General features: G+C 39.5%; 1 protein-coding gene across 3 annotated transcripts in view; it reads right to left on the minus strand.

Annotated features, from left to right (window-relative positions):
- The window catches only part of usp6nl (USP6 N-terminal like), a 242110-nt gene that overhangs the window by 38409 nt on the left and 191503 nt on the right, over positions 1–12198 (minus strand). For all 3 annotated transcript variants that reach the window (XM_078553022.1, XM_078553020.1, XM_078553021.1), the window contains exons 10-11: positions 11523–11643; positions 1607–1701 (exon numbers count right to left, since the gene is read on the minus strand). In XM_078553022.1, coding sequence (XP_078409148.1) covers positions 1607–1701; positions 11523–11643 — 216 coding nt within the window. The remainder of the gene's footprint in view (positions 1–1606; positions 1702–11522; positions 11644–12198) is intronic.

The following is a 12198-nucleotide window of genomic DNA, read 5'->3' on the forward strand; positions in this document are numbered from 1 at the left end:
CCTGTTATTCATGAATTACATTGAGAAATTATTTGGAAAAAAAGGTGAAAACTGAGCGGGAGAGCAATTTCACAGCTGTTTTCACATCCTCACTTTCCTTCCAATGGGAGATGTTTGTTCCCTCATTTTCTCTTGTTGCAGACTGCCCTTTAATTGACATCAATTCATTCCATATCCTGCTAATACTAGGGAGCTTGCTCCATGACTCAGTTCCCACAAAGGTCTAACCTTGTGTTGTACAAACCGCTCACAATGAACATTCAAGTAAATTACTTACAGAGCCGAAAAATGTTCTGAGAGAAATCTGGCTTATTGGGGGATTAGTTGGCAATAACCAACATTTTATTTATAAGACAACTTTAGTGTTACTGCAAAGTGATTTTTGCTTTGCAGTAATGCTGAAATCACAGTTAACTCTGAAATAGATCTCAATGGTAAGCACTGTTTACAGAATGAGAGTGGCAGCACTCATAACTTTAAAATTTGGATATCTGGAGAGGAGCTCACACGTGCAAGGCCTTTTCCTGGGTAGGATATTAGCAACTGGAGTTAAGGAACTTGGTAGTGCCTGGCTGGAATGAAGACTGCAATTATTAATTCAAGACTGGTGGCTGCAGTATAAATGCAGCCTAACAAGTTCTTAAAGATGTCAGAAAGCTACAGGGAAATGTATGTTCTTAGATGTTTTTCTTCCCAGGTATCATCCATTACATTTAAAAGAAAAGATTTCTATAGCAGAAGAAAATGTGCTAAAACGTAATGATACTGCCTTTTAGTCTGGGGTAAATTAAAACAGAACCAAACCTAAAGTCACTGTAAGTTACAAAATTATACGCAACTGTTTTACTGTGAAATGGAAAGTCATATTTGCAGGTTGCTCTTATTTAAACAGGTCATATTTTACTATTCATATCGAAATACAGCAATCCGCTCCAAAATAATCTTTTATAAACATGTTACTTTGCTATTCCATTCAGAGTTCCAGTAATTTTTTTTTTTAAAAAGGTAAGGTTACAGTTTAGAAAAAAAATACTATACAATTAAAACATGAAGAAGAGAGATGTAGCCAAAGCTTTTCATCTTGCACTCATCAGGACAAATGCAAGAATGCCAAAATTCAAAAGATCACAACAATTTATACTACAGGAGAAAAGGGTGCTGATTGGTTGGCAAGTCGATTCTGATTGACCTAGGCGCTGCCACCGAGAAAGCAACTGGGAGCTTTAGACTTCCCATGCTGCCAGGTAATTCAAAACCAACGCAAGGCTTGAATATATTCTTTTTGTTTGTAGAGAATTGGTCCCTTCATATGAATGCATGTCTTAATAGGCAAAATATAGACTCAACCAGCCTGTGCTGGCAAAACACAAAACAAACATCACCTGTTAGATATAAGTGCACAATTGAGCATCACTTGCTGAACAATCCTGAGTGTGCTAATAGCTACATTAATAACCAATTTAAGACAATCATTCGAGCATGTAACTTGACTCATTTAGGCTCAACTGTAAACACAACCTATGGGGTTATGCTAAAGTTGAAGATGCAAGATAATATATCTTTACAAGATCTTATTGCTAATTTTGCAAAAGATGAAGATACTCACTAGGTGCTGTTTAAGTTTGGGCATGAACTTCTTCAAAATCCGATCATGGTGTTCTTGAAACCGTAATAGTTTTGGGAAACCAGGAACAAAGAATCCTAAATGAAAAATAATTGCGAAAAATAAATATACGTTCAAAACAAATTTAATAATCTGTCAAGCCAGAGTGTTTTGCATAACATTTAGGATGTAGCTTAGTCTGACTTATTTCAAAATAATTATTATGTGACAATGTAAGACACAGACAGGCTGGCACAGGCAAAATACTGCTGATGCTAGAAATCTGAAATATGAAACAAAATGCTGTAAATACAGAGAGTTATCAATTATCCAACATTGACAGGAAGCGGACATAGCTTCATGCTGAAAAGGTGTTCAATATCTCACTAGGTTCCAAATCTTTTTAAAACAAACAGCTGCCTTAGAGCATTATTTTTATTCTTTCACAGGAAACGGGTGTACTGGCTAGGCCAACATTTGTCGCCCATCCCTAATTGCCCTCGAGAAGGCAGTGGTGAGCTGTCTTTTTTAACTACTGCAGTCCATGTGGGGTTTGTACATCCAGTACCGTTAGGGAGTTCCAGGATTTTGACCCTGCAGCAATGAAGGAACGACAATATAGTTCCAAGTCTGGATGGTGTATGGCTTTGATGGGAATTTGGTGGTGTTGTTCCCTTTGACCTTTTGTTTATGACATTTTTGCAATCTCTCCTTTGCCTCCACCTATCACTGGCCTTATAAACAACTTCACCTGTCCCGCCCCACTTCAACAGTATTTTTTTCACCACATTTTTACTTCTCTTTAGTTCTGAAGAGTCATACGGACTCAAAACATTAACTCTGTCTTTCTCTCCACAGATGCTGTCAGACCTGCTGAGTTTTTCCAGCAATTTTTGTTTTTATCCCCACTTCTAACCTTATTATGGAGGGAAAGTCATTGATGAAGCAGCTAAGGTGGTTGGACCTAAACCGCTAACCTGAGGAACTCCTGCAGCATTGTCCTGGGACTGAGGTGATTGACCTCCAGCAACCACTACCATCTTCCTTTGTGCAAGGTATGACTCCACCAGTGGAGAAGATCCCCCCTACACCCCATCCTGATTCCTATTGACTTCAGCTTTGCTAGGGCTCCTTAATGTCAGAATTGGTCAAATTCTGCATTGATGTCGAGGACAGTCAGTCAGTCACCTCACCTTTGGAGGTCAGCTCCTTTGTCGATGTATGGGCCAAGGTGGTAATGAGGAGCTGAGTGGCCCTGGTGGAACCCAAACTGAGTGTCAGTGAGCAGGTTGTTGCTAAGCAAGTGTCACTTGATAGCACTGTCGACAACACCTTCCATCACTTTGCAGATGACCAAGATTAGACTAATGGGGCAGTAATTAGCTGGGTTGGATTTGTCCTGTTTTTGGTGCACAGGGCATACCTGGGCAATTTTGCACATTGCCAGGTAGATGCCAATATTATAGCTGTACTGGAACAGCTCAGCTAGCAGCCTGGCTAAGTTCTGGAGCAGAAGTGCCACTGCTGGAATGTTATCAGGGTCCATAGCCTTAGCAATATCCAGTGACTTTAGCCATCTCTTGATGTCATGTGGAGTGAATCAAATCGAGTGAAAACTGGCATCCGTAATGCTGCAGACCGAAAGAGGAGGCTGGGATGGCCACTTGGCACTCCTGGCTGAAGATGGTTGCAACTGCTTCGGCCTTGACTTTTGCACTGATGTGCTGTGCTCCCCCATCTTTGAGGATGGTGATATTTGTGGAGCCTCCTCCTTCGGTTACTTGTTTAATTGTCCACCACCATTAACGGCCGAATGTGGCAGGGCTGCAAACTTAGTTGGTTTTGGGACTGCTTAGCTCTGTCTGTCACATGCTGCTACTTCTGCAATTTGGCATGCAGGTAGCCCTGTTTTGTAACTTCATCAGGTTGACATCTCATTTCTAGGTATGCCTGGCGCTGTTCCTGGAATGCCCTCCTGCACCCTTCACTAAATCAGCATTGATCCCCCTGCTTCATGGTAATGGTAAAGTGGGGAATATGCCAAGCCATGAGGTTACAGATTGTGGTAGAGTACAATTCTGTTGGTGCTGATTGCCCACAGCACCTCACACATACCCAGTTTTGAGTTGCTAGATCTGTTCAAAATCTCTCATTTAGCACAGTGGTAGCACCACACATCATGATGGAGGGTATCCTGAATTTGAAAACAAGACTTCATCTCCAAAAGGATTGTGCACTGGTCACTCATACCTATGCTGTCATGGACAGATACATCCATGAAATGAAGATTGGTGAGGCCAAGATCAAATAGTCCCTCGTAGTTCCCTCACCACCTGCCACAGTCCCACTCTAGATGTCCTTCAGGACTCAGCCAGCTCGATCAGTAGTGGCGCTATAGAGTTGCTCTTGGTAATGGACATTAAGGTCTCCCAGCCAAAGTGCATTCTGTGCCATTGCTGCCCTTAGTGCTTCCTCCAATTGGTTTTCAACATGGAGAAGTACTGATTCATCAGCTGAGGGGGACAGTAGGTGGAAAGCAGCAAGAGGTTTCCTTGCCCATGTTTGACCTGATGCCTTGAGACTTCATGGGGTCCAAGGTCAATATTGAGGACTCACAGGGCAACTCCCTCCCAACTATATAGCACTGCGCCACCGCCTCTTGTGGGTCTCTCCTGCCAGTGGGACAGCACATACCAGGAAACTGACCAAGAGCTACCTAAAACTTCAACAGCCAACCACAGATGTACGGAACTGTTTAAAGATGACCGTTTTTAAAAAAAAAATAGAAAAGACACTGATCAAAAAATGGCTGTCATAAAGTCACCTAATGACTGACACTGTAAAGTTGACCACTTCTCTGGAAAGTGTATGAATGGCACTGCAGGCCTCTTACATGGAAGTTCACACCTCAGGGGTGTGAAGATTCACTTCGAACAGGGGCACTCTTGAAACAAAGGCGTTGAAGATGCCAAATGTTAGACTTTGATCAGATATGCATCAGACATTCAAAATCTCTGTGGAGGATGAACAATCCCTTCTTGATTTATATCTTGAAATATGTCAAAAGCTTCAGAGATACAAGATTAAAAATTGGAATCACTTGGTCTACAACAATGAATGCACAACATTCTAATTGAATTCCCCTCTGGAAGTATACAGACAGGAGTTTAAAAACTGGCTCTGCCAAGGAGAGAGACAAAGAACAAACAGGAAGAGAAAAAAAAACTACATTCATCTAGAAATACTCTTGGAAAACAGCAGGAAGAGCTCTCTATCAGCTAAAAGGGTATCTTCAACAAGTGCAGACCTGAACAAACTCAATTCCAGAATTCTACAGGAAACCAACTAACTTCAAATGGCCACACTGCTCAACAACCTACACCTCAAAGGCAAGCAAAGGGCTTAATCATATATTCTTTTAACTTGTTATTCACCCTAACTATGTATGTATATGTGTGCGCACATGTGTGCGAATGTGTCGTCACATCATTTTTTTTGCGTTAGTAATTAATAAACTTACTCTTTGACTCAAGGAAACCTGGTTTGATTGGCTCCTGATTAACAAATAAATACATTTGGATTGGAGAACGCATTTAAGAAGAAAATAAAGTTTTTAAAACTTTTGTGGCGACCAACCTGGCCAGGGGGGATAAAATAAAAGGGGAGCCAGCTCACTCCTCTTCGTCAGTCGTAACAACACACAAGGATGGTAATGGTGGTATCTGGTTCATTGTAAGGTATTATTTGTTGAGTATGACCATGTCAGGCTGTTGCCTGACTAGTCTATGGGACAGTTCTCCCAATTTTGGCAGAAGCCCCCAGGTGCTCATGAGGAGAATTTTGCAGGGTTAACAGGGCTAGATGGGCCGATTTTGTTTCTGGTGCCTAAGTTGATGCCAGGTGATCAGTCTGGTTTCATTCCTTTTAAGCTTCATAGTGGTTGGCACAACTGACCTGCTTACTAGGCCTTTTCAGAGACGTTTAAGAGACAACCACATTACTGTGGGTCTGGAGTCACAGGCAGCCAGACCAGGTGAGGATGGCAGATTTACTTCCCTAAAGGGCATCAATGAACCAGATGGGTCTTTATGACAATGGTTGCATGGTCACCATTACTGAGACTAGCTTTTAATTCCATTTTTTAAAAAAAAATTAATTGAATTTAAATTTCACCAGCTGCCATTGTGGGATTTGAATCTGTCTCTCCAGAGCATTAGCATGGGCCTCTGGATTACTAGCCCAGTGACATTACCACCATGCCACTGCCTACCTAGCGTAATTCAAAGCATTACTGAACTTGAAGAAATTTCCAGGTACACCCCTGAAAGATATTTAATTAATGAGTACCTTGTAGTTTAATAAAAACACTTAGATTTATGGTAAGTTAAATAGCTGAAGTTGCAATAAGTGAGATATAGGTGAACATAGCTGGGTATTTGGGAAATGTCAAATAGCAAGCTCAAAAATGTTCACACAGCATCTTGGAAAACATTGTATAACTAACTTTAACTCTTAAAAAAAATGATTAGACTGCACCCCTCTGTAAAGAAAATCCATTGAGATCTGTGAAAGCTCATGCTGTGCATCAAAATGTAGATGCATCAATTTTGCAGTCTTATGAAAGAGCACTGCATTTTGTGTTTCAGAAGAACAAACTTCAGGAAAATACAAATTTTCCTCAGTTTAAAAGGATTCTCATAACAGGTATTCAATAACCTCCAGCTCTGTTACATACTTGAAGATTATTAAATATCGCTTAAATGTATTACTCTTTATGGAATCATCAACTCATGTACTCTGTTAAAAGGCGCTGACCATAACATAGATGCATGTAAAAAAATTCAAAATAAAATGAATTTCAAACCAGGATTTTTTTTTTGATTAAAAGCTACATCATAGAATCTTACGGCAAAGAAGTGGGCTATCTGGCCCATCATGCTAGAGCCTTCTCTTTGAAAGAGCTGTCCAATTTAGTCCCATACCCTAGTTTTTCCCCCCTATAACCCTACAAATTAATACATATCCAATTTCCTTTTGACAGTTCCTACAGAATCTGCTCTCACCATTCTTTCAGGTAATGTATTCTAGGTCTGATCATGAAAAAAATTCTAATTTCCCCTTTAGTTCTTTTCTTAGTTATTTTTAGTCGACTAGCTCTATCAAAGCCCCTCACAATTTTAGAGAGTCTATTAGGTCTCCTCTTAACCTCCTCTGTTTTATTACAAGGTATTAATAGCACAGGAACTAGCTATCTAGCGCAATGGGTTCATGCCAGTGTTTTTGCTCTACACAAGTTTCGTCCCACATTTCTTTTTTAATTCCATCAAATACATACTTCTATTCCTATCTTTATCATGTGTTTATCTAACTTCCTGTTAAATGCATCTCTGTGATCTGTTAATTTACTTTCAATTCAATGCTTTTCTTACAGTCTTGGTCAAAAACTAGGGCCCAGAATTTGCAGTTGTAATGATGGCAAAACTGCCCATGTTTGCCGTTATTACTCCACTGAAACAGAAAGCAACTCAAGCCCAGACATGTGCAGTTAAATATGAAAATCCAAAATCCAGAAGTGCTGACAGTGATTTTACACTGTCGAGGCTACCCGTCCCCACACCTCCAAGATGTGATCAATTAAAAATCACTGATGAGAACTTGCACTTATAAACTTAGTCTTGCTGTAAAAATCCTTGAAGAAATTACACCTTGTTGAACGAAGAGTAACTTTTTTTTAAAATGGCGTTGAACGAAGAGTAACTTTTTTTTAAAATGGTGTCCTAAATTCACAACTGAGCCACAAAGAGTAATTTTATATTTGCTGAATGTCAATTATGATTTAAAAATTGAATTCAAATAGTTTTAGAACAATTTTTTATAAAAGTTTGATACCTTGTCTTCCATCTTAATTGCATGTATATATCCGAAGCATTTAATTTTAAATTCTAGAGAAAGTGAAATAAGAGTGAAGGGATTCAACTGTTTTTATTTCCTGGTTTGCTGTTTCTGAGAATGTATCAATGTGATTAGCTTCTTAAGTTTCTTGATAATATTACTGCCATTGGACAGCTGGGGATTCCTTGACACAACGCCAGAATCAAACAGATGTTAGGAAAGGGAAAACCCAGACCAGGGATCGATGGATCTGCTGAGTAGGCAGCTTTCTTCAAGGTCCCTGGGGGGTACCATTGCTTCGCTGCTGACCATGAAATCCAGCCGAATAAAAATAATTTCAAATTTATACAGCATTGTATTCCACAGTCATTTAATCCCCTTATTCCTAATTTGAGTCTTGCTTTGTTACAACAGTGAAAGAGGGTGATGGGAAACTTAGCAATGTTGCCCAGTGGTTTTCCATTTAATTCAACATCCTCACCACCTCTCCCACACCTGCTCCAGCCCCCATGATCTCTGCAGACATGCACCAGGTCTTCAGATATGTGCCTATTATTCACAGCACAGATCAAACTGGGAAACTGCTGTGCAAAAAAATCATGGCAAGAAATTGAATATGTGAATATGAAAATAAAGAGTGTATTTTAATTGTATTATGAGGTAACAAATTCCCTAATCAGGGCAACTTCACCTTGTCTTGAGCAAAACAGAGCCTATGTCATCTGGATGAGTTGTAGCTGCAATTCTCATGAACTTATTCAACTCATCCATATGCAACATAGCTTCATTTCAACAATGGCGAAATCCTTATTCACGTAACTTTTAAAAGAGGCAGCTGTCAATACCTGATGCATAACTGATGCACAGGATTGGTTTTCAGCACAGTAAATTCATTCATGGATCCAGATTACGCCATAAATCACAAGAACGCATCTGTAGAGTTGCATTAACCACCACCATGAAACATGGTATAGAATATTCCAAGATCCTCATTTTAAATGAGATACTATGGTCCTGTTTTTGCTGGAAGTAGGTGTCACCACAGAAATGAGCTGTCAGGATGCTTCCATCTGCTGATTTTAGCAATGTCCTTACTGCACTGAAGAAAACATCCCAGGTTTATCAAGAAATAATCAGACAACTGATGACAGGTCAGTGACCTGAAACATTACCTGTTTCTCTGCCCACAAGTGCTACCAGACCTGCAGGGTATTTCCAACATTTTCTGCTTTTACTTGAAACAAATTGTCTTCTGAATCAAAACCAATTGTGCCAATGCAAGCCAAGTGACTTATCCACTTTAAGCATAGCCTGCCTTTCCACCACATCCTGCCCATCAATTTTCACCTCATCCATTACCTCCTCCATCTCAACTTCTACTGATATTTTGTCAGCATCATCTTCCTTCGGAAACACTGACGCAAAGTACTCATCAGTATTTCAGTCTTGTCCTGCACCTCTCAGGCTCCATCGCTCTCATTATCTCTGATAGGCTCCATCCCACCTCTTGCTACACACTTACTATTTACATGGTGGGAGAAGACTTTTCAGTTTCCTTTTATGTTAATTACCATTTTTATTCTCATATTCTCTCTGCCAATTCTATTTTCCTCTGTACTTCCCTTTCAGTTGGCTGTATTTGGCCTGGCCCTTGCTTGAAAAATTCATTTGACATGCATCATACACCCTCATTTTTCATTTCATCATATTCTCTATTTCCTTCAACAGCCAAGGCTTTTGTTCCCCTGTTAGGAAGGGATAATAATTCCCATTATTTTATTGGAATTTATTGTAAAATAGTGGTATCTGTGTCTGTGTGTGAGAGAGAGACTTAATTGGATTAAAGGCAGCTGGTCTGAAGGCTTTGATGTAAACATGGGGTAAGTTTAGAATGTAAGGTGTAAAAGGACACTTGCATTTTTAAATGAACCAGACTAGATTCTTTTCAAAGGAGGGATGAAATCTGTCACTTAGCCAGGTGAAGTTTAGAAACAGTGTGTTTATTGTTCCCAATGATTCCTGGTAAAACTTAGTGTTATGAGAGATTTTTATTACCTTTCTGACAAAGTCCAAAGACATAGTGAAACAATGGGAATTTGTATTCAAAGGGGAAAATATGCATAAAGGAGCAAAGGCTGTTTGTAAGATTGGCATTTTTAAGATCTAACAAGTGTGAAAGGCCTTCAGCATCTATGCCTCAAGCTGCTGTTTTCAGGCAACTGAAGTTAAGAAAACTCACTTTGAATTCAACTGGTTCAGGGTATTGAATGTGTGTTTCTTTGCCTGGGTCTTTTAAAATCTGTGTGTCTTACTGTTGCCTTAATGAAAGTGTAACTGGGAATCAGATTAACTAGGGGATTTAGGAGTTCTCATAGTAGTAATTTGTAGATCTATGTATGTGTTTAAAATGACTTCTCTTATTAATAAATGTTTAATCTAGTTTTGTAAAAACCTACAAGGCTTAGTGGTTTTATTACGGCTGAATTCAAGGCACACATCTCGAAATTTTACAAAACAAGTTGTGGCAGTTATTTCAAGGTTCCCTTTGGGATTTGAATTACTCAACATTTACCATCAGCTGTGCCATAACACCCCTATTTTTAACTCTTGTTGGAATGTGTCCAGCCTCTACCTGAAACATCTGATCCTTGAAGTTCACCCATTTTGCTACTGCAGATTTTCCTGTCAGTCGCTGGTTCCATTTTACCCTGACTTGATTCCCTCTCAACCCACTGAAGTTAGCGGTCTTCCAATTTAAAAGTTCAACTTTAAATTGCTGCTTGCCCTTCTCCATTACTCATCTAAACCAGAGGATATGATGGTCACTCTTACCCAAATGTTCCCCACAGACACTTGGTTGTCTTCGTACACCTCATTCCCTAGCAACATATCCAGCAATGCCTCCTTCTTTGTTGGACCAAAAACATGCTGGGCAAGGAAGTTCTCCAGAGCACATTTCATAAATTCCTTCCCTTCATTACCCTTGACTCTAACATTATCTTAATCGATATTTGGATAATTAAAGTCATCGAGTATCGCCACTCTATACTTATTGCATGCCTCTCTGAATTCCCTGCAAATTTCCTCTCTTTCTCACTATTTGGAGACCAATAGAATACCTCAAAAGCGCGATCACTCTTTTTGTTTCTCAATACCAACCAAACTAATTCGAACCTTGCCCCCTCAAGGCCCCATCCTCTCTTTCTAACATTATAATGTCTTCTCTAATCAGTACTGTCACATCACCTCCCTTTTTCCCTTCCCTATCTTTTCTGAACACTTAGTATCCGTGAATATCAAGTGCCCAGTCCTCACCATTTTTAAGCCACATTTCTGTTATTGCTACATCATATTTCCACATGGCTATTTGCACTTGTAGCTCACCAACCTTATTTAACACATTTTGTGCATTTACATACATTCTGGTGCAGTCCCATGGCTTTTAAACAGTAAATGGTATAAATTAAACAAATTCATAAAGAGACGTGTCAGTGGCACAAAGAGTAGAAAGACTGGAGGAAGCACAAATATATGCATTGCTTTTTCATACGTAAAGAATGGAGCCCTCAACAATGGTTGAGATGACACTAATAACCATCCATTATAGTTGAATAGGAAATTGCCAAGAGAAAGACATTAAGCAATAGATGTCTTTGAAAACAAAGAGGCCACAGGAAGATGTATTGGGTGATGAGATCACATTTCAAGCAGTAGAAAATGCAGATGATGATCTGGCAGATGAGGAACCTAATGAGGTGGAAACTGAGCGCAAGAGCAACCCTGCTTTTGAGAGAGAGAAATGTTAGATGTGTGGCGAATATACTGAAGAGCCCCGCCAATCACGGACAAGTGAAAGCCTTCAAAAGCATGGTGTCTGGGTGCTATCCATGTACATTCATAGGGAGTGACTGACCACAAACAATACAAACAAGAAACTCAAAATTTACTCAATCAGGTCATTCTTTTTTTTTCCAATGATAGTCAACAGGTTTTCTTTTTTAAATTAACATAGCTGGAAGTATCTTACCATGCATGCTATGTCTTGAGTCAGACAGTAGTCTCACGAGTGCCCAGAAAGCATCCTCTTCATTCAGATACATAAGCAACAGTGCAGTAATCTGACTCATTCCCTGGCAGTAACCTACTTCCTGAATTGAATAAAATGAAAAAAAAAGGTACAGAAGTTACTTACAGGGAATTTAGTAATTTCCCTTTATGGAAATGAATGAGGTTTGGATATTTAATTTATACAGTTTTATTTGGAATTAAATAATTGAGTCATGCTTAAAAAAAGAGACATGTCTAAGTTTTTCATCTTGCATTCATCAGGACATTTGGCAAGAATATCAATATAAGGGGGAAACAACAATTATACTGGATGTGAAGAGTGTGCTGATTGTTGGCAAGTGGTGTTGCCATGGAGAATGCACCACTGTTGCTGACAGTTAACTGCCAAGCATTGTTTGAAATGTAAACCAAGCAGCTTGACCCTGATTGGTCAAGACATTGCCCTGAGGAATGAGTCAGCCAATGGCTGCCACTTATTTTGTTTGGCTGAAATAGGTGCAATGTGTGTACATGTTCTGTCTGCAAAGAACAGGGCCCTGTGTATTAATATATGTAGCTTCCAAAACATGTAAATGTGCCACACTCTGAGCTAGGCTGAAACTTAAATTGGTTCTTAGCGAAATTCTTAGCACACA

Source organism: Cetorhinus maximus, chromosome 12, assembly GCF_964194155.1.
Source record: "Cetorhinus maximus chromosome 12, sCetMax3.hap1.1, whole genome shotgun sequence".
NCBI lineage: Eukaryota > Metazoa > Chordata > Chondrichthyes > Lamniformes > Cetorhinidae > Cetorhinus > Cetorhinus maximus.